A 20,721-nucleotide genomic window follows, 5' to 3' on the forward strand; every position below is an offset into this window, starting at 1 on the left:
TTGACAGGTCCTGAAAATGCCTATGCAAGTAATTTTATACTTATAGGGGAGAAAGCTATACTCTGCCAGGTGGTTGAATAGTTTGGAGGGGAAAAATTTTTTTGGTAAATGTTCAGCAAGTTTGCTTTTGGTGATTTTAGTATTTTAGAATTTCACTTGTCTGCCAAAGCCTCAAGTTTAATCCAATTTAATAATGCCTAATGGATTTCAATTTTAACATAATTTATGACCTATTCCATAATACTCAAGTTACTCACTGTATTAGAGCTTCCTTGTATTTTTTCACTGAAATAAATATTTTAAGAATTTATATTATGCATTGCTCATATAGAACGTGTTTTTAGAAGTATTACAAATGCCAACCAACTGTATTTATATTGTATTTCTTGTACCAATTTGAGGAAATTGAGATTTGTGTTTGGTTTCTAGTGGGCCTTTCAGTATATTATTTTCACCACAACATAGTAGACTATTCAATTGAATTTTTCACTCTGATGAATTAATAAGCCAGCTAAAATTCTCCAACGTGACAAACTGAACTTGAGTATAAAATACCGAACTTGACTCTTTAAAATTTATGATTCAACAAAACATTATTTTGAAATAATGAGTACTTTTATTTTTCACTGAGTGAATTTCCTTTTAACTTAAATACCAGTGTGACCATAAGGTAATTAGATAGGATCCTGAAAATTGATGGCTGTAAGTCTACAACATTACTTTAGTTACACCTAGTGCTTGATTCTGTAAATACCATATAAATGTCCCATATAAGCTTATCGACCTCAATACATCAGTAAATTCTTTTTGCTCCTTTGGAATATATTTCACCTGTAATACTTATGTGCTTAATCCACTAAGAGAGTAAAAAAAGGTGGGATGATGTATTTTGTTTTCAAATTTGGATGCATGATAATGAATATATATGCAATCTTTTTAACAAGGCTACTGAAATGTGTTAAGGTGTGTCACTCTCCTGAAACTTAGTTAGATACACTTCAAACTCCCACCCAATCTTTCTCCAAAAGCCCTTTTAGAATCAAAACAGTATTCAAATGAAAAGTTTCTATCTTACCACGTATTTGAAGTACCTAGTTAAATTAACTGGCAGTTAATTGGCTAACCAAATTAAATAGAGGCCAAAAAAGAGTGCAAAGAAGAATACTCCTGGATACATTGCTCTAGAAATGGAATGCTAATCTCTAAATGCAGGTTATTAGGAAATAGGATATTGGATAACTGTTCAGAGATGGGATTGATTTGGTCTAATAGAAGATAACTATTTTGAAAAAAAATTTTTTTTAATATTTAAGTATTTATTTATTTGGTTGTGTCGGGTCTTAGTTGCAGCTCGTGGGCTCCTTAGTTGCAGTTCATGGGCTCCTTTGTTGCGGCTCACCAGCTTCTTAGTTGTGGTACGTGGGCTCCTTAGTTGTGGCATGCAAACTCTTAGTTGTGGCATGCACGTGGGATCCAGTTCCCATACCAGGGATCGAACCCAGGCCCCCTGCATTGGGAGCATGGAGTGTTAACCACTGCACCACCAGGGAAGTCCCTGAAAAAAATTTTTATGATAATAGTATAGTCTACAGTCAGAACTGGAAGTGTCTTATATCCCAAGAATTTCCTTTGAGACCTTTTCTATTGTCATGATAATGTTTTCCTCTCCACATTTTATTCTCTCTAGAGGGCTACTCCCTTCCTTTGCCAACTTAGTTCATTTATTGTTTCAGTGTATGCTTAGCTTTTTAGAACTTCAAGGAAATGAAATATGATATTACCACACATGAATATGTAGCAGAGAGTAATTTTTTAAATATTTGTTAGATTTTATAAGGATAAGATACTCTTGGGCAGCATGTTCATGGTTGGGAAGTTCATTAACTTTTTCAGGCAACTATAATCTGGTAAGCTAGAAATATAATTTATGAAATGGTGATGCAACGTATTATACTTCCTAGGACCTGTACAAATATTGCACATCTTGTTTTTAAATGTAAGAGGTCACAAAAGCCTTTCATTGTAGAGTAAGCCATTATATAATCATCAGGGAATGTAAAGCTTGTATGAAAAAAATCAAAGATAATGGTTCTATATATTTCTTTTAAAGCCAGCTACTGTTGACTAAACATCATAAAGTTTAAATCAAATAGTTTGTTAACTGGAAGTCATTATTATTCAAGGATGTGGTTTTTTTTAATATTTAGGCATTTGTGAAAGTTCGTTAAAACAATTGCTTATTAGAGAAGATCCTTTTTTTCATTAGGGTTTTTTTTCTTTTGACAGTGATGTGAATTTTGAAAGTAAAGCACGAACAGCATGTAAGGGAAGGATTGCCATATCAGGTATGCTATATTGGATCATTTTTCTATTGCTGAATAAATTCTATAAAGTAACTTCCTAGAGTTAGTGGGGCTTTTTAATTCCCTATGTCCATTTTCTTTTTTCATTTTATTTTGCATACCTCTATCAGAATATTTGTTCTAAAACACTGTTTTCATCATTATGCTCTACATTTGTGTAGAATTTTACAATTTGAGAAAACTGTTTCATGTATATTACATATATTATGAAGTTTTCTCCTCACTGCAACACTGTGTAATAGGTAGGGTAGTTCCCTTTTTCTGTAGACTCAGAGGTTAAATGACTTTGCTTGAGCTGGGCTGCAAACTCAAGTCTTTTGACTCCCCATTCTGTTTTTGCTCAGAAGTTTCAATACTGTGTTTAACGTTTGTCTACTCCAGAATTTCCATGAGGGTTGGAACCTTGTTTGTTTTGTTCATCACTATATACCCAGGAGCTAACACAGTGCTTGTACGTAGTTATCACTCAGTGAATATTGATTGGATGGATGACTACACTCCATTGCCCATAGGATAGAGACTAGACTTCCCCCTAGAGTTTTCTATTCCCAAATATTTTTCTAGTCCTATCTTCCACTACTCCTATACATAAGCTGTCTGCTTTAGCAAGACATTTCTCTCCCTGTTCTGTCAACACACCCCATGTTCCTAATACCCAGTTAGCTCTTGAAATAACTATATTATCTTCAGGATCTATTTGCTCATCTATAAAGCCTTCCCTGTTCCCTGCTAGAAATGTTTTTCCCTTCTGTAATTCTTAATGCAGTTAGGAGACACTTTACCACTAGATGGCACTTATGCTGTGTTGTCTCAGTTTCTCCAGAGTGTTAAGGAAGCTAAAGACAATGGCTTGGAGATGCCACAGATTGAAGTGAATAAATACATGGCTGACTCATGTGTATACTAGTTAGATAATGTACCTTTTATAAATATTATCTCATTGGTACGTTTTGGAAACAACAGACCTCCAGCGGTCCTTAAATAATAACTAGTTTGTTTCATTGGCTAAAAGCCTCAGGGAGGCTGCTGCTGTATTTCAGGCCCTCTTACCCAAGGAACTGTTTGGTGGTTGTTGTTTTTTTTCCCAAGGAACTGTTTTTAAAAATGTCTTCATGTTAAAAATTCTCCTACAGGAAGGATATACCTGAATTTTACATATGAAATAACTGTCCTAAATCAGAGGAATTACCCTCAGCAAAAATTCTTCAGAAGAATATCTGAGCTATATATAAAAATCCATTGCTTGTTTTATAGTTATTTATATTTATGTTTTCATCTTTCCAATTATGAATGGAATAAAACATGTTTTATATCTTATTTATCCTTTTGATGCCAAGCATAGCACTTTTACATATTAGTTGTTCACTATGTTCAATACATTTTAATGTGAAAAAACAAAATATTATAGATCTTTAAAGGAGGTTTTCTAAAAATACTTAAACATAATCCTCCATTCCTTGCTTCTGATGTAGTGCCACTCAGTACACAAATGAGATGTGTTAAATTGCTGTTGAAGACTGAATGCCATGATAAAGTTAGCCTCTACTGTCATTTCATAATAGTTTATTGACTGTAGCAATCATGAAATTAGCATTAACTCTCCATTTAGAAGAGTGTTTAAATAAAAACATTTAAAGTAGAGAAAAAACTATTTTCTTGACCATGAATACTCGAGTATAGAAATTAAACTTATTTCTGCATGTGTTTCTTCTTTTTAAAAGATCATTTTAAATTAAATTAAGGAGCCAAAAGTCTCAGAAAATGGGATACATATGTAATTTGTTTACATCTTTCCTTAGGCTTAATTATATCTTGTCTGTATATTTGTGAAAGATAAAAACAAAGAACATTAAAAACTAATTCACCTTTATAAATCCATTTTCTTTTGACATGGGAATGAAAATGTGACTTTTGTTTTGATCAAAATGAATATTTGCAACAAAGTTTTCATAATGTTTCTGAGATTACATTGATTTCCAGGAGATACCTGGGATTTCTATTTCTAGCTTCACCACTCACTGGCCAGATCTTTATAAAAGTAAAAAGAATAATTGAGGTTTATCCCGATTGTTTCTGCTCAACACCAAATAATTGCATATGGTAATTGTCTCAGCCTATTCACTAACTACTAATTCGATGACTAAAGCCAAGTCAGTTCACAAAGTACCTCGGTTTTCACTTTTGAAAACGATAGACTTCTAGGACCTGATAGCATCAAGTTAGCGATCCTATTATGGCTCTTTACTTTACCATTAAAGTGTCAATTAAGACATTAAAAAAAAGACAAAAGTAAGAGTACTGTAAATTAAAACTGAGTCAACCATTTGCAAGAAGCTGGAAGGAATTTCTGCTCGTCGAGACTGAATTTTAAAATGTAGCTAATGAGTTACACATCTTTTGCCATCTGAACGGTACGTGACCACCTGGGAAATAGATAAGAAATGTCCACCTTCTCCTCTTGAGGATCTGACATAGCTAGGCATGGGAAAGGGCAAGACTGACCAATAGGCCATGGTTGTACAGCAAAGTAAGTAAGGGTCCATGTTCCTTCCAAGATAGTGTAAATAGTTAATACCACCCTACTAGAAAAAGAATAGCTGTGAAAAAGAACAGTTGTGAACTGCAGTGAGGCAGCAATTCTGGTCAAGAAAGAAGCAGGCCCTTTGACAGGACATCAGCCAAGTCATAATTATAAAACAATAAAGGTGAGCCCATTAAAATCAAGAACAAAATAGCAATGTCTATTATATTAATATTACAAAAGAGTTTTAGAAATTTTAGCTAAAATAGTAAGAATGAAAGATGAAACTACTGAAAATAAATAGATAAATTGAGTACTATTTGAAGATAATAGATTGCAGACCTAGAAAATATAAGGAAATTTACTGAAACATTGTTTGAATTAATAAAGAATTCAGTAAAAGTGGCTAGATTCAAGATATATACATAAAAAGTTGTAGCTGCTCTCAACACCAGCAAGAACGAGTTACAGTAAAAGCAGCAAAAAACAAAAACATTAAATACCGCATGAATAACCTTAATAAAAATATGAGGGTAACTGTATTATGCTACTCTATGTAAATAGCATATTGTAAAGTTAACAGTTCCCAAGTTACTTTGGATACTAGAATTCTAATAAAACGTTGGAGGGGGAATTTTGACACATTATTTCTAAGATTTACTTAAAGAAATTAGCAAGAGAGAATAAAATGTTTTTGGAAGGACATATTTCTGACAGATGGTAAAGTATATTATAATGTTTCAATGGTTATGATGGTATGGTATTGGTATCAGGATAGATAACGATTCAATTAGATCTATAAAGCATATAGCCAAGGAAAGAACACTTAACTCAGAATGGCATATATGATAAAGATGGCATCATTCAATCAGTGAAGAAGAGAAGGCCTATTAAATATATAAATGGAGCTAGAACTGTTTTTATAAGAAGAATATTTATATGTTTACCTCACATACTCAAAAATCTTACAAATATTAAATAATTTTTTAAGATTCATTCATTCATTCATTTATTTATTAAGATTCATTCATTCATTCATTCATTCATTTATTCATTCATTCATTTGAATTGGGTCTTCATTGCCACGTGGGCTTTCTTTAGTTGCGGCGAGGGGGGGTTATTTGTTGTTGCCGTGCATGGGCTTCTCATTGTGATGGCTTCTCTTGTTGTGGAGCACGGGCTCTAGGCTCACGGGCTTCAGTAGTTGTGGCACACAGGCTCAGTAGTTGTGGCTCACAGGCTCTAGAGCATGGGCTCAGTAGTTGTGGCTTGCAGGCTCTAGAGCGCAGGCTCAGTAGTTGTGGCGCCTGGGCTTAGTTGCTCTGCGGCATGTGGGATCTTCCTAGACCAGGGCTCGAACCCGTGTCCCCTGCCTCGGCAGGCAGATTCTGAATCACTGCGCCACCAGGGAAGTCCCTAAATAATTAATTTTTAAAAGTACAAACCATAAATATATTTTTAAAAAGAAAAAGAAAAATGGGCCATGGATACAAACATATTCACTGAACTGGCCAGTAAGTTTATTAACATTTTTCTTAGTCAAGAAAATGCAAATGTCCAGTGGCTAAGACTCCATGTTCCCAATACCTGCCTTCGATCCCTTGTCAGGGAACTAGATCCCATATGCCACAACTAGAGGTCCCACATGCAGCAATGAAGATCCCGCGTGCTGCAACTAAGATCCGGTGCAGCCAAATAAATAAATAAATATTTTTAAAAAGAAAAGAAAACGTAAACAATTAAATCCTGTCACTTGACTATTAAATTAGTAAATATATGTATATTTAATTGAAGTACAGTGAGTTTACAATGTTGTGTTACTTTCTGGCATACAGCAAAGTGATTCCGTTATACATATATGTGTGTGTATATATATATATTCTATTTCATATTCTTCTCTATTATAGGTTATTACAAGATATGAATATAGTTCCCCGTGCTAAACAGTAGGACCTGTTGTTTATTTTATATATAGTAGTTTGTATCTGCTAATCCCAAACTCCTAATTTATCCCTCGCCCACCCCCTTTCCCCTTTGGTAACTGTAAGTTTGTTCTCTGTGTCTGTGAGTCTATTTCTGTTTTGTAAATAAGTTCGTGTTGTATTTTAGATCCAAAATATAAATGATACCATATGGTGTTTGTCTTTCTCTTTTTGACTTGCCTCACAGTATGATAATATCTAGGTCCATTCATATTGCTGCAAATGGCATTATTTCATTCTTTTTTATGGCTGAGTAGTATTCCATTGTATTTATGTACCACATCTTTTTTATTCATTCATCTCTCAATGGACATTTGAGTTGCTTCCATGTCTTGGCTGTTGTAAATAGTGCTGCTATGAACATTGGTGTGCATGTATTTTTTCAAATTATAGTTTTGTCTGGATATATGCCCGGACTGGGATTGCTGGATCACATGGCAACTCTATTTTTAGTTTTTTGAGGAACTTCCATACTGTTCTCCATAGTGGCTGCACCAATTTACATTCCCACGAACAGTGTAGGAGGGTTCCCTTTTTTCCATACCCGCTCCAGCATTTGTTACTTGTAGACTTTTTCATGATGGCCATCCTGACCAGCATGAGATGGTACCTCACTGGTCAGGTAATTTTTGTAGTTTTGATTTGCATTTCTCTAAAAAATAGTGATGTTGAGCATCTTTATGTGCCTGTTGGCCATCTGTAGGTCTTCTTTGGAGAAATGTCTATTTAGGATTTCTGCCCATTTTTTGATTGACTTGTTTGTTTTTTTTTGTTACTGAGTTGTATGAGTTGTTTATATGTTTTGGAAATTAAGGCCTCATGGATTGCATCATTTACAAATATCAATACTTTCTCCCAGTCCGTAGATTGTCTTTTCGCTTCGTTTATGATTTCCTTTGCTGTGCAAAAGCTTTTAAGTTTGATTAGGTCCCATTTGTTTGTTTTTGCTTTTATTTCTATTGCCTTGGGAGACTGACCTAAGAAAACATTGGTATGATTTATGTCAGAGAATGTTTTGCTTATGGTCTCTTCTAGGAGTTTTATGGTATCCTGTTTTATATTTAAGTCTTTAAGCCATTTTGAGTTTTTGTGTATGGTGTTGAGGGAGTGTTTAACTTCATTGATTTACATGTAGCTGTCCAGCTTTCCCAACATCACTTGCCAAAGAGATTGTCTTTTTTCCATTGTATATTCTTGCCTCCTTTCTTGAAAATTAATTGACTATTGGTGTGTGGGTTTATTTCTGGGCTCTCTTTTCTGTTCTGTTGATCCATATGTCTGTTTTTGTGCCAGTCCATGCTGTTTTGATTACTGTAGCTTTGAGGTATTGTCTGAAGTCTGGGAGAATTATGCCTCTAGCTTTGTTCTTTTTCCTCAGGATTGCTTTGACAATTCTGGGTCTTTTATTGTTCTGTATAAATTTTACGATTATTCAAGTTTGGTATAAAGTGACAGGGGTTAATGTGACAGGGATTGCATTAATTCTGTAGATTGCTTTGGGTAGTATGGCCATTTTAACAATATTAATTCTTCCAATCCAAGAGCATGGTATATCTTTCCATTTCTTTAAATCATCTTTAATTTCCCTTATCAGTGTTTTTATAGTTCTCAGCATATGTCACCTCCTTGGTCAGGTTTATTCCTAAATATTTTATTTTTTTGATGTGATTTTAAAAGTGATTTTTTTTTAACTTTCCCTTTCTGGTATTTCATTGTTATCGTAAATAAATGCAACAGATTTCTGTATGTTAATCTTGTATCCTGCTACCTTGCTGAATTTGTTTGTCGTTCTAATAGTTTTTGTATGGAGTCTTTAGGGTTCTTTCTATGTACTATCATGTCATCTGCATATAATGACAATGTAACCTATTGCCTTCCAATTTGGATATATTTTATTTATTTTTTTCTTGTCTGATTGCTGTGGCTAGACTTCCAATGCTATGTTGAATAGAAGTGGTGAAGGAATTCCCTGGTGGTCCAGTGGTTAAGACTTTGTGCTTTCACTGCCGTGGGCCCGGGTTCAGTCCCTGGTTGGGAACTAAGATCCCACAAACTATGAGGTGCGACCAAAAAAAAGAAAAAAAAAAAAGTGGTTAGATTGGGCATCCTTGTCTTGTTCCAGAATTTAGTGAGAAGGCTTTCAACTTCTCACCATTGAGTATTATGTCAGCTGTAGGTTTGCCATAAATAGCTTTTATTATGTTGAGATATGTTTCCTCTATACTCACTTTGGTAAGAGTTTTTATCATGAATGGATGTTGAATTTTATCAAGTGCTGTTTTTGCATCTATCGAGATAATCATGTGGTTTTTGTCCTTTCTTTTGTTGATGTGGTGTATCACATTGATTGATTTGCATATGTTGAACCATCCTTGTGACCCTGGGATAAATCCAACTTGATCATGGCATATGGTCTTTTTTATGTGTTGTTGGATTTGATTTGCTAATATTTTGTTGAGAATTTCTGCATCTGTATTCATCAAAGATATTGGCCTATAATTTTCTTTTTTGATAGTGCTTTTGTCTGATTTTGGTATCAGGGTGACGGTGGCTTCATAGAATGACTTTGGGAGTGTTCCCTCCTCTTCAGTGTTTTGGTATAGTTTGAGAAGGATTGGTCTGAGTTCTTTGTATGTTTGGTAGAATTCCACAGTGAAGCCATCCAGTCCTGGACTTTGTTTTGCAAGGAGTTTTTGTTTTTGTTTTTTGTTTGTTTGTTTAATTATTTTTTTGTTAAATTTTTGGCTGTGTTGGGTCTTCGTTGCTGGGCGTGGGCTTTCTCTAGTTGAGGCGAGCAGGAGCTATTCTTCATTGCGGTGCACGGGCTTCTCATTGTGGTGGCTTCTCTTGTCACAGAACACGGGCTCTAGGTGTGTGGGCTTCAGTAGTTGTGGCACATGGGCTCAGTAGTTGTGGCTTGTGGGCTCTAGAGCACAGGTTCAGTAGTTGTGGCGCATGGGCTTAGTTGCTCCGCAGCATGTTGGATCTTCCCGGACCAGGACTTGAACCCATGTCCCCTGCGTTGGCAGGCGGATTCTCAACCACTGCACCACGAGGGAAGCCCCTGGAGTTTTTCGTTTTGGTTTTTTTTGGAGATTCTATTTCACTTCTAGTGATTGGTCTGTTCAAATTTTCCGTTTCTTCTTGATTCTTGATTCAATTTTGGTGGGCTCTATGTTTTTAGAAACTTGTCCATTTCTTCTAGGTTGTTCAGTTTGTTGGCATATAATTGTTCATAGTGTTCTCTTATGGTTTTTTGTATTTCTGAAATATCCATTCTTACTTCTCCTCTTTCATTTCTTATTTTGTTTATTTGGCTCCTCTCTCTTCTTGGTGAGCCTGACTAGAGGTTTGTCCATTTTGTTTACCCTTTCAAAAAAACAGCTCTTGTTTTTGTTGTGTTTTTTTTTTTATAGTTTTTAAATCTCTATTTTATTTATTTCCTCTTTGATCTTTATTGTTTTCTTCCTTCTGCTGACTTTAGGTTTAGTTTGTTCTTTTTTTTTCTAATTCTTTCAGGTGGTAGGTTAGGTTATTTATTTGAGATTTTTCTTGTTTTTTGAGGAAGGCCTGTATTGCTATGAACTTCCGTCTCAGGACTGCCTTTGCTGCATGCCACAGATTTTGAATGGTTGTGTTTTTACAGTCATTTAAACTTAATTGATATTTTCAGGACATTATATCCAAAAAAATCCAGAATATACATTCTTTTCAAGTGCACGTGGAACACTCTCTAGGATAGACCCACATACTAGGACACAAAACAAGCCTCAGCAAATTTAAGAGGATAGAAAGTTTTTCAAGCATCTTTTCCATGTACAACGGCATGAAACTGAAAATAAACCACACAAAGAGAAACAAGAAAAAACGATTACATGGAGACTAAACAACATGGTACTAAAAAACCAGTGGGTCAGTGTTGAAATCGAAGAGGGAATTAAAAAATACTTTGAGACAAATGACAATGAAAACACAACCATAAATTAGTAAATATATTTTAAAAATTATTGTTGGATGAAATGTATGTAAAGTGTTTAGCCAAGCTTTCTACCTGGTTGGCAGAATAGGGATGGAGTAATACAAAGATGTTCTAGAAAGGAAATTGGAAATAGGCACTAAGAACCTTAGAATTCTAAACAAATAAAAATGTAGACAAAAGATCATGGGATCTAAAAGTGAAGCACATCATAAAGGTAGCCAAATAGCTTATGTTCAGAAAGATTTATAATTATTTGAAAGTGGCATAATTAATAGGTATGAAAAATATGCAAATAAACTTCCTAAGTGTAATAAGGAAATGTCTTAAACAGAAATTTTCCAGAAAGGTTCGATATCGTTTTTGTACTGAGTACAAAATTAAAAATTAAAACTAACTTCACTTTATCATTGAGATTTCTACTGTGCTGTGTTATGCTGTAATCACACATCTTAATCTATTTGGTAATACCTTAATTCTCTAACTTTGAAACTATGCAGATAGCATAAGAATGTCAGAGGAAAATTGTTACTACATAATGTTAACCTAGTATTAAAAGTAAAGGGAAGAATGGAGAAAACTAGGAAGGCAAAATTTTGACTGTGTCAAAGCTCTAGATTAATTTCCGGAATAAAGATTGTTAACACAGTCACTTTGGAGTTTGAAGAACGTGTGAATGAGAGAAATATGTTTAGCTCACTTTTAGAACGTACGCCCTTTTCTTGGCCTGAAAGAAGTAATACATTCCTCTTTTTAGTTTTCTTAAGGAAAATGCTACAGTTTGTAACATGAATATACAAAGATCTGCAAATTCTTTTGTAGACAAGTTAAATCTTCTTAATGGAGAGATCTTGGATTTGTTTGTTAAGAGCTGGGTCTCTCCCAGAAACCAATGATCTTAGACAAGTCAATCTTAGACAACTTAATTTTCTTCATCTTTAAAGTTTGCATAGTGGACAAAAGTTCTAAAGTCATTTCTACCTCTACTATTCTATGATTTTGAAATATATTTAACTACATTTGCTGCTACTGCTTACCCAAAATAGAAATTGAACACTAGGTTACCCAAATTTCACCTATTTCAAAAACATAAATCATGAAAAGAAAATTTTATGGCATAAGCTTATTACAGACCTTTCTTAATCAATTAATTTCTTGAGTAGTAGTTGGTGGGTTTTTTTAGTAAAATAAATATAACAGATTTTATATTCCTAGTCTAAGCTGTTTTTAAGAGAAAACATTATTGTGTTTGAATATTTAAGTAATAAATAAATATTGGCTTTAATGGTCAGAATCCATTGTGGAATTCAGAGGTTTATTTCACTCTAAGAAATGAAATTTACCAAAATTGTTACTTGTCATTTCTTTTCCCCCTCCTCTATAGATATTCGTATACCACTAATGTGGAAAGACTCTGATCACTTCAGCAGTAAAGAACGTATGTATGATTTTAATTGTAATTGAAATATCTTCTGTAATATGTAGTAAATTTGAGATTATTAGGAGAAAAAACTGCTTCTCCAGTGAAATAAATGGATGTCATTTGACAGAATAAGCAGAATCTTGTTGATAGGAACCTGTGCAAGGATGGTGAGTAACAGGTAATAGAGAAGGGAATTGTGCAATGGAAGGAAATGTTTGAGTCATGGTAAAGGCAACATTATTTGACCAAGATCTTGGAGATCTTTCTGCCTTGTTTTCTTACTTCAGATTATTTAACAGGATGTAAGAGGAAAAGATTTTTAGCTTGATCTGATTGTTTTCCCCTTCAGCATTTTATGGCTTCATATAGTCTTAACAAATCCATGCATTGTGGGTCATGGAAATGAACCTCAAATGATTTTTAGCTGTTAGAGGCAAAGCAGAAAAGATATGATAATCCTTTATCTTTCTTGTCTATTGTGATAGCTTTGTTCCTCATACTTTAAAATCTGAATCACATTGAGCACAATTAGTTTTATATGAAAAATCCAAAATCAGATTAGTACATTTGTTATTCAATTAGGAAATATAAATTACTTTACAAAGGAATACATGCAGGTATTAAGTACATCTTTCTGATTGCAGTAGAGAGTTAAGTTTTTCTGAAGAGGTACATTTTCTCAGTAATGAGGTTTCAGTCCTTTAATCACCTAATACTGCTTAAAAACATCATCAAATTAGAAGGCCCAGCAGCTATGGTTTTTGTATTCACATGTCTACTTTTTATTGTTTTTGTGGTTTCCTCCCTTTCAGTTTGGTGGAAAATGTTTTGCTGTTAATGTGCTTGCTCCTAACCTCTCATAATAGAAAACTTATTTTTCTTAAAATATACTTGGAAACCAAATGACAGGGGTAATAGTATGTATATAAAATAATAAATTTGCTATTAATTAAAGCTTAAAGAGTTTTCTAGGAATAAAATTTGTGAGTTTGGTGGGTACTTTTAGGCTGCTGAGAGGCCTCTATTTTTAACTTTATTTTTTGATACTCCCTACTTTCATTGTTGTGCCTTAGTTGGGCAAGCTATTAATATATATTGGCAAAACAGTCTCTATAAAAAGTTAAAGGATTACAGTGTACAATGTATGAAAATAAGAATCTATTAGCAAATATTTAGGCTAATTATTTTCATTTTCAAGCAGATTTTAACATAATATAGGCATGATTCATCACATGAATCATTGTGTTATGTTGTTTTTCTTCTCCAGGATCACAGCGCTATGCCATTTTTTGTTTATTCAAAATGGGAGCTGAAGTTTTTGATACTGACATGGTGATTGTGGATAAAACAATCACAGATATATGTTTTGAAAATGTGACCATATTGTAAGTATTTTTTAATCTTCATTGAATGAAAAGAATCTAAAATTCTACCTTTTTCAAAGGAAGGCAAATTTATTGGATTATTTTTGAAGCATTAAAATCTTTAAATTGATTTTGAACCTTGCATTATTCAAAATAAGCCCATCTCTGCATTTGAGATTTTTCCAGTGTAAAATAAAGTGGAAATCATGTAATATTAGTAGTAACACTATGAATACAATGGAATCTCATTATAACATTATTTTATGTAGAGTGAATTTGGGCATAAAAGAGGTTCTTACATCTCATATAGGAGATTTGGTTACAGAAATACCAAAATAGTATAACAACTTTATGAGATAGTTCTGAAATATGTACCATAGGCAAAGTACTTTGGTAAAATTTTGAGATATTTTTTTTCTTATGGTGCACTTTCATGTTTTCACTCCAAAACAATAAAAAGTTGGGTGATCCTCAGGGCTGTTTTTATTGCCCCTGCTCTTTTACAGGCTCATTTTATTGTGGTCATAATATAGAACCAGAAAGAACTCCTCAGGTAGCCATAGAAATCATTTTTAACTAACATAAGTTTTTCCTGGCCTTTTTTTCTATTGGCCTAAATCAGTATGATTTTTATTTCTTACAGGGTTTCAAAGACAGTATCTTTGCATCCAAATATTAATAACTACTTAACTATTAAAATCAATATACATGTTTTTTCCATCTTTAGCTATGGAGCTATATACAGTTGAGATTGAAAGTACTAGTTTTGCCACTCATGTAGCATTAAAAAAATGATTGCAAACCATGTTTTGTGGCTTTGGTTCAGTGTCCCATAAGGAATTGTACAGCACAGAAAAATATAATACATTTTTCTGAGTTATCAGCAGTAGTGCAGGCCATCTTATAAGCTCTGTTGAACCAAAGAAATTTACTTAGGATGCCCCAAATATTGCCAAATGTTTACATAACTAAGACTTAAAAATAAATATTTATTATTTACCTAAATATACTAATTTCCATTATCAACTATTACTAGTGCATCTTTTCCTGCCAAAATCATCCTGTTAATGGACTCTTTTCTTCACATCACTTTGCTATTGTTTGTTTTTACCACAAAGACAAAAATCATAATTTTTTTCACAGAAAGAACAATGCAAGTTACTTGGGAAGACAACTCATGATTTATAATTTTTTTTTAATTCTGTAAATATTTTAAATTGTTCTAAAAATAACTGCTCACAGATGTTCTAAATGTTATTTTAAAATGTGCTTTTTGTTATGATTGTTTTAATAAATATTCAATATTTATGAATCTCTGGTTTTTCTCTAAATATTGACATTTGTTAGTCATTACCAGGAATACTGTATGTTTCAGAGTTGCCAAATAATAAACTATAAAAATATTTGGAAGTTATTCCTTGGATTTATTCAAACTATAGTTTGGCTATTTAAATCTTAAAAAGTCTATGCTGTGTTTTTAAAATCTCTGAGGCTGATGGATTGTCCTCTACAGACAACATCTACTGCTGATGGACCTCCTTTGCGATTTGAAGTATATTTTACTGTTACTAACATCACCACAATCGTTTATAGTAAAGATAGTTCACTGTGTCTGAGAAAGAGCAAAGCCAATCTTGGCATTGCAGATTTTCTGCATATTGGTTTAATAAATACATACTGAATATCTTTTATGCTAGATTAAGAATACAAAGATTACCAAGACATCACTCCCCCTCAAGGAGTTCATGCCTTGAAATATATCTCTTTATATTCATTTTTTTGTTTGTTTTCTCCTGTACAACTAAATAGTGAAATGTTATTTCAGAGTTATTAGGTACAAAGGTGGAGCGGGGAGGAGGGGCGCGGTGTTGAGTGGACTGTATGACTCTTTATGAAAAAGGCGTGAAAACTAAAGGTTTCAGCAGAAGAAAGCTTTTGTTTCTTTTAATTTTCTTTGTGTTCTTTGTTTTCAAATCTTTTTCCTTTGGAGGAATCGTGATTTCAGGAAATCATACATATAATGTAAATACCTTAAAAACAGCTATATTATAGGAATGAAAAGGAGAAATAGCATTGGCAACGAAATGACCAGGGCATTTTATTCTTTTCCTTTAAATAATTTGCCTGTAAATATTGGTTAAATTGAGTTAAGATTGCCCTACTTTAGAAGCTGGTAGCTCTCGAAGTTGTAGTGACTCTCTCAGGTCATTTAGATACTAAATAAACACTGGGATATTCTATCTCATTAACATATATTAACATAAACCTGTTCCAAATGCTGCTTTTAAATGTTATGAAAACATCACAGGATGTTATTTTATTTTCTACTGAGTTAAATTTCTAACATTATGATTGTCCTTGTTTTTAGTAATGAAGCAGGGCCAGACTTTCAGATAAAGGTGGAAGTATATAGTTGCTGTACAGAAGACTCTTCTATAACCAACACACCAAAAAATTTAGCTAAGAAACTGAAGACATCTATAAGCAAAGCTACAGGGAAGAAAATAAGTTCAGTGCTTCAAGAAGATCATGAAATGTGCTTGTCCTTCAGTTCTGCTATTTAGTAAGTTTTCTAATACAATATTTACAGCGATACAGTATAATTATGTATTTGTGACATTTTAAAGTATTGTATATGGAGAATATCTTTACATTTTAAATGGGAAAAAACATCCTGAGGCAGGAATGTAACTTGGTTGTCTGACATTTACCCAGCTGAGTTATCCTTAATACCTTCCTTTGAAAGTAGAAAGTTGGGGCTTCCCTGGTGGCACAGTGGTTAAGAATCTGCCTGCCAATGCAGGAGACACGGGTTCGAGCTCTGGTCCCGGGAAGATCCCACATGCCGCGGAGCAACTAAGCCCGTGTGCCATAACTACTGAGCCTGCGCTTTAGAGCCCACAAGCCAAAACTTCTGAAGCCCGCGCACCTGGAACCTGTGCTCTGAAGCAAGAGAAGCCACCGCAATGAGAAGCCCGCGCACCGCAACAAAGAGTAGCCCCTGCTCGCCGCAACTAGAGAAAGCCCACGTGCAGCAACGAAGACCCAACGCAGCCAAAAATAAATAAATTAATTAATTAAAAAAAGAAAGTAGAAAGTTGGGTGACAGTGTGCTTTCAGTGATTTTGAATTCCAGTATCTAGCAGAAAGATGAATTATTTTTCTTGAAAAGGGACTATCTACATGTTAAGTTGTTTGCTACATATCAGTCTACTAATTGGATTTCTGCATATGTCATGCATTAGTCTTAAAGATTTTAAAAAATATTTTATTTCTTTATAACAAAACCACATTACCATTATCACATCTAACAAAATAAAAAATAAGTTCTGAATATCATCTGATGTCCAGTCTGTGTTCAAATTGCCCCAATTCTGAGGAAGTTCTCTTCTGATCTGTGCAAGTCAAGATGCAAACAAGGTCTACAACATTGCATTTAGGTGAGTCTTTTAATCTTTAACAATTTCCCATCTACTTTTTTCCTTGCCATTATTTATCGAAGAAGCCAGATCTTATAGATTTCCCATATTTTGAATTTATCTGATTCCATCTTTGTGGTCTTTTTAAACATCTTTTTCTATCCCCTGTGTTTCCTACAACTTGTAGTCAGATCTAGAGGACTGATTAGTTTCAGGTTCTCTTTTAGGACAATGTACTTTCTACTGTATCCCATTTGGAGGTCTTGTCTCACTTTTACTCACGTTAAACCTGACCAGTGGGTTCAGGTGTTGTCAGCCTGATCCATCCATTATAAAGTTCCCTGTCAATCTTTTATCTAATGGTGTTAGCAGCTATTGCAGGTCATTCATTATTTCATTAGGGGTTATAATTTGGTGACTTTCTAAATTTGTCCTTTATTTATTTATATTTTATCTTGATTCTTTTCTCTCTTTTTTAAAAAAATTATTTATTTATTATTGGCTGCGCTGGGTCTTTGTTGCTGCATGCGGGCTTTCTCTAGTTGCAGAGAGCAGGGGCTACTCTTCGTTGCGGTGCACAGGCTTCTCATTGTGGTGGCTTCTCTTGTTGGCAGAGCACGGGTTCTAGGTGCACGCACGCGCTTCAGTAGTTGTGGCTTGTGGGCTCTAGAGCACAGACTCAGTAGTTGTGGCGCGTGGGCTTAGTTGCTCCATGGCATGTGGGATCTTCCCGGACCAGGGCTCTAACCCATGTCTCCTGCATTGGCAGGCGGATTCTTAACCACTGCGCCACCAGGGAAGTTCTGCATTTATTTTTAAACCTAGAATTCTCTCAAAGAAGAACTTTCTTTTGTTAACTCTCTGGATATAAATGCAAAAAAATTGGTAGAGGAGAAGGAGGAAAAAAATACTCGGTTCCTTCATTTTAGAATAATAAGTTGATGTTCTACCATGGAGGTGATCAATGTTTTGTTTTATTTGAACTCTTGTATTTTTATATATTTGTGTTTCAGTCTATTACAGTTATTCTCTTTGAAGCCAATTTGTCCCATCTTTGATCAGTGGGGAACCTTTAAGCTGACTCTGCGTCCTTTTGACACAACCTAATCTCTGATTAGCTTCTTTGCTCTCTGGCCAGGGAACATGTTCCATGTTCATCTTCTGTTTTTCTGCCCACAGTTGGAATCACCATCTCTTCAAGAAGCCCTGGTTTCTTTCAGATACTTTCTTTAAACATTGTGTTTGCTTCTTTACAAGTATTTTTATCTTTTATGTTTCTTGGGAAAACTGTTGTACAGGCTGCATTCCTAGAATTTCTTTGCATGTCTTGGTAGGATTGGCTCTTCAGCATGTAAGTAATTTTACTGTAATTACAAAAAGCAAAATATTTTAGGTGTAGATCCTGGAAATATCAATCATCAAAATGTAACTAAGTAACTCTTTTCATATCAGATATATTACATGTGAAAGTGACTTGGGACCCTAGCATTGTGGCTTTCAGTTTATTTTGATTGAGAGCCACAGTAAGAAATACATTTTACATTATTACTGAATGCACAGTAACATAAGCAGACAGATTTCGTGAAGCAATACTTAGCCCTTGCTATTTATAGTATAGTCACTTGACTTTTTTTATTCTAGTTATTTTCAGTTTCTTTTAATTCCGTTTATGAATCATTAAATTGATTTCATGATTGTTGAATGGGTCCCATCCACTGAAAAAAAGAAGGCATAGAAGATTTAAATCTTTGCTAATATAAATGTCATTAAAAAGGAGGGAGGGATACCCTTTCATTTTCTTCCTTTAGAATTAAGGCTGTCTTAAAACTTTTGTAGATTAAGGTGATAATCAAGTATTTGCTGGAAAATGCTTTAATTCAACTATAAGGTAATGGAGCTCTGTCTTTTTGATGATTGAATGAACAATTGTATTTCTAGTTTGAAGCATAGATTTTAGAACTGAAAGAGATAATCACCAAGTTAGTAGTTTTAAAACGTTTTTAAGCAGCAAAATTCTTTATTTAAAAAAAAAAAAAACAGGACCAACATAGGCAGAACACTCTATGACATAAATCACAGCAAGATCCTTTTTGACCCACCTCCTAGAGAAATGGAAACAAAAACAACAATAAACAAATGGGACCTAATGAAACTTCAAAGCTTTTGCACAGCAAAGGAAAACATAAACAAGATGAAAAGATAACCCTCAGAATGGGAGAAAATATTTGCAAATGAAGCAACTGACAAAGGATTAATCTCCAGAATTTACAAGCAGCTCATGCAGCTCAATATCAAAAAACAAACAACCCAATCCAAAAATGGGCAGAAGACCTAAATAGACATTTCTCCAAAGAAGATATACAGACTGCCAACAAACCCATGAAAGGATGCTCAACATCACTAATCATTAGAGAAATACAAGTCAAAACTGCAATGAGGTATCACTTCACACTGATCATCGAAATATCTGCAAACAATAAATGCTGGAGAGGGTGTGGAGAAGAGGGAACCCTCTTGCACTGTTGGTGGGAATGTAAATTGATAACAGCCACTATGGAGAACAGTATGGAGGTTCCTTAAAAAACTAAAAATAGAACTACCATACGACCCAGCAATCCCACTATTGGGCATATACCCTAAGAAAGAGTCATGTACCACAATGTTCATTGCAGCTCTATTTACAATAGCCAGTACGTGGAAGCAACCTAAGTGTCCATCGACAGGTGAATGGATGAAGAAGATGTGGCACATATATACAAGGGAATATTGCTCAGCCATAAAAAGAAATGAAATTGAGTTATTTGTAGTGAGGTGGATGGACCTACAGTCTGTCATACAGAGTGAAGTAAGTCAGAAAGAGAAAAACAAATACCGTATGCTAACACATATATATGGAATCTAAAAAAAAAAAAAAAATGGTTCTGAAGAACCTAGGGGCAGAACAGGAATAAAGATGCAGATGTAGAGAATGGACTTGAGGACACGGGGAGGGGGAAGGGTAAGCTGGGACGAAGTGAGAGAGTGGCATCGACATTTATACACTACCAAATGTAAAATAGCTAGTGGGAAGCAGCCACATAGCACAGGGAGATCAGCTCGGTGCTTTGTGACCACCTAGAGGGGTGGGGTAGGGAGGGTGGGAGGGAGACACAAGAGGGAGGTGATATGGGGATATATGTATATGTATAGCTGATTCACTTTGTTATAAAGCAGAAACTAACACACCATTGTAAAGCAATTATACACCAATAAAGATGTTAAAAAAAAAAAAAAACAGGAGCAGTAGTGTCCTGAACAAGTTACATTATTTCCTGGGCCTCAGTTTTCTCATGAAAGGTAAGGATGCTTAGACATAATCATCTATTTTTAGAAGGCTCCTTAGAGACATTTTAGGGTTTCATATACCTTTCAAGCATGTAAAAACAATGACTGGGCTTCTCAAACAGTTTAAAATTTCATTGTTTGGCAGGGAATACTTGATTTTTCTATCCTGTCATTTATTATTTGTGTGACCCAAGACGGATTAATTTACTCTGGGTTTTTATTTTTCCCTCTGTAAAATGGGAATAATAAAAATGTAATAATATCGAACGCCATTGGATTATTATGAGACTCAAAAAGGTAATTCATGAGCTTGGTATGTAGTAAGCATTTAATAAATGTAGCTGTTACT

The 20,721-nt window shown here is 34.3% G+C and overlaps 1 protein-coding gene across 2 annotated transcripts in view; it reads left to right on the forward strand.

The window, feature by feature from the left end:
- Positions 1-20,721, forward strand: part of RTKN2 (rhotekin 2) — an 89,229-nt gene that overhangs the window by 28,931 nt on the left and 39,577 nt on the right. For both annotated transcript variants that reach the window (XM_073793559.1, XM_033842035.2), the window contains exons 3-6: positions 2,287-2,345; positions 12,227-12,280; positions 13,533-13,650; positions 15,998-16,192. In XM_073793559.1, the coding sequence (XP_073649660.1) occupies positions 2,287-2,345; positions 12,227-12,280; positions 13,533-13,650; positions 15,998-16,192 (426 nt within the window). The remainder of the gene's footprint in view (positions 1-2,286; positions 2,346-12,226; positions 12,281-13,532; positions 13,651-15,997; positions 16,193-20,721) is intronic.

Source organism: Tursiops truncatus, chromosome 16, assembly GCF_011762595.2.
Source record: "Tursiops truncatus isolate mTurTru1 chromosome 16, mTurTru1.mat.Y, whole genome shotgun sequence".
NCBI classification, from domain to species: Eukaryota; Metazoa; Chordata; class Mammalia; order Artiodactyla; family Delphinidae; genus Tursiops; species Tursiops truncatus.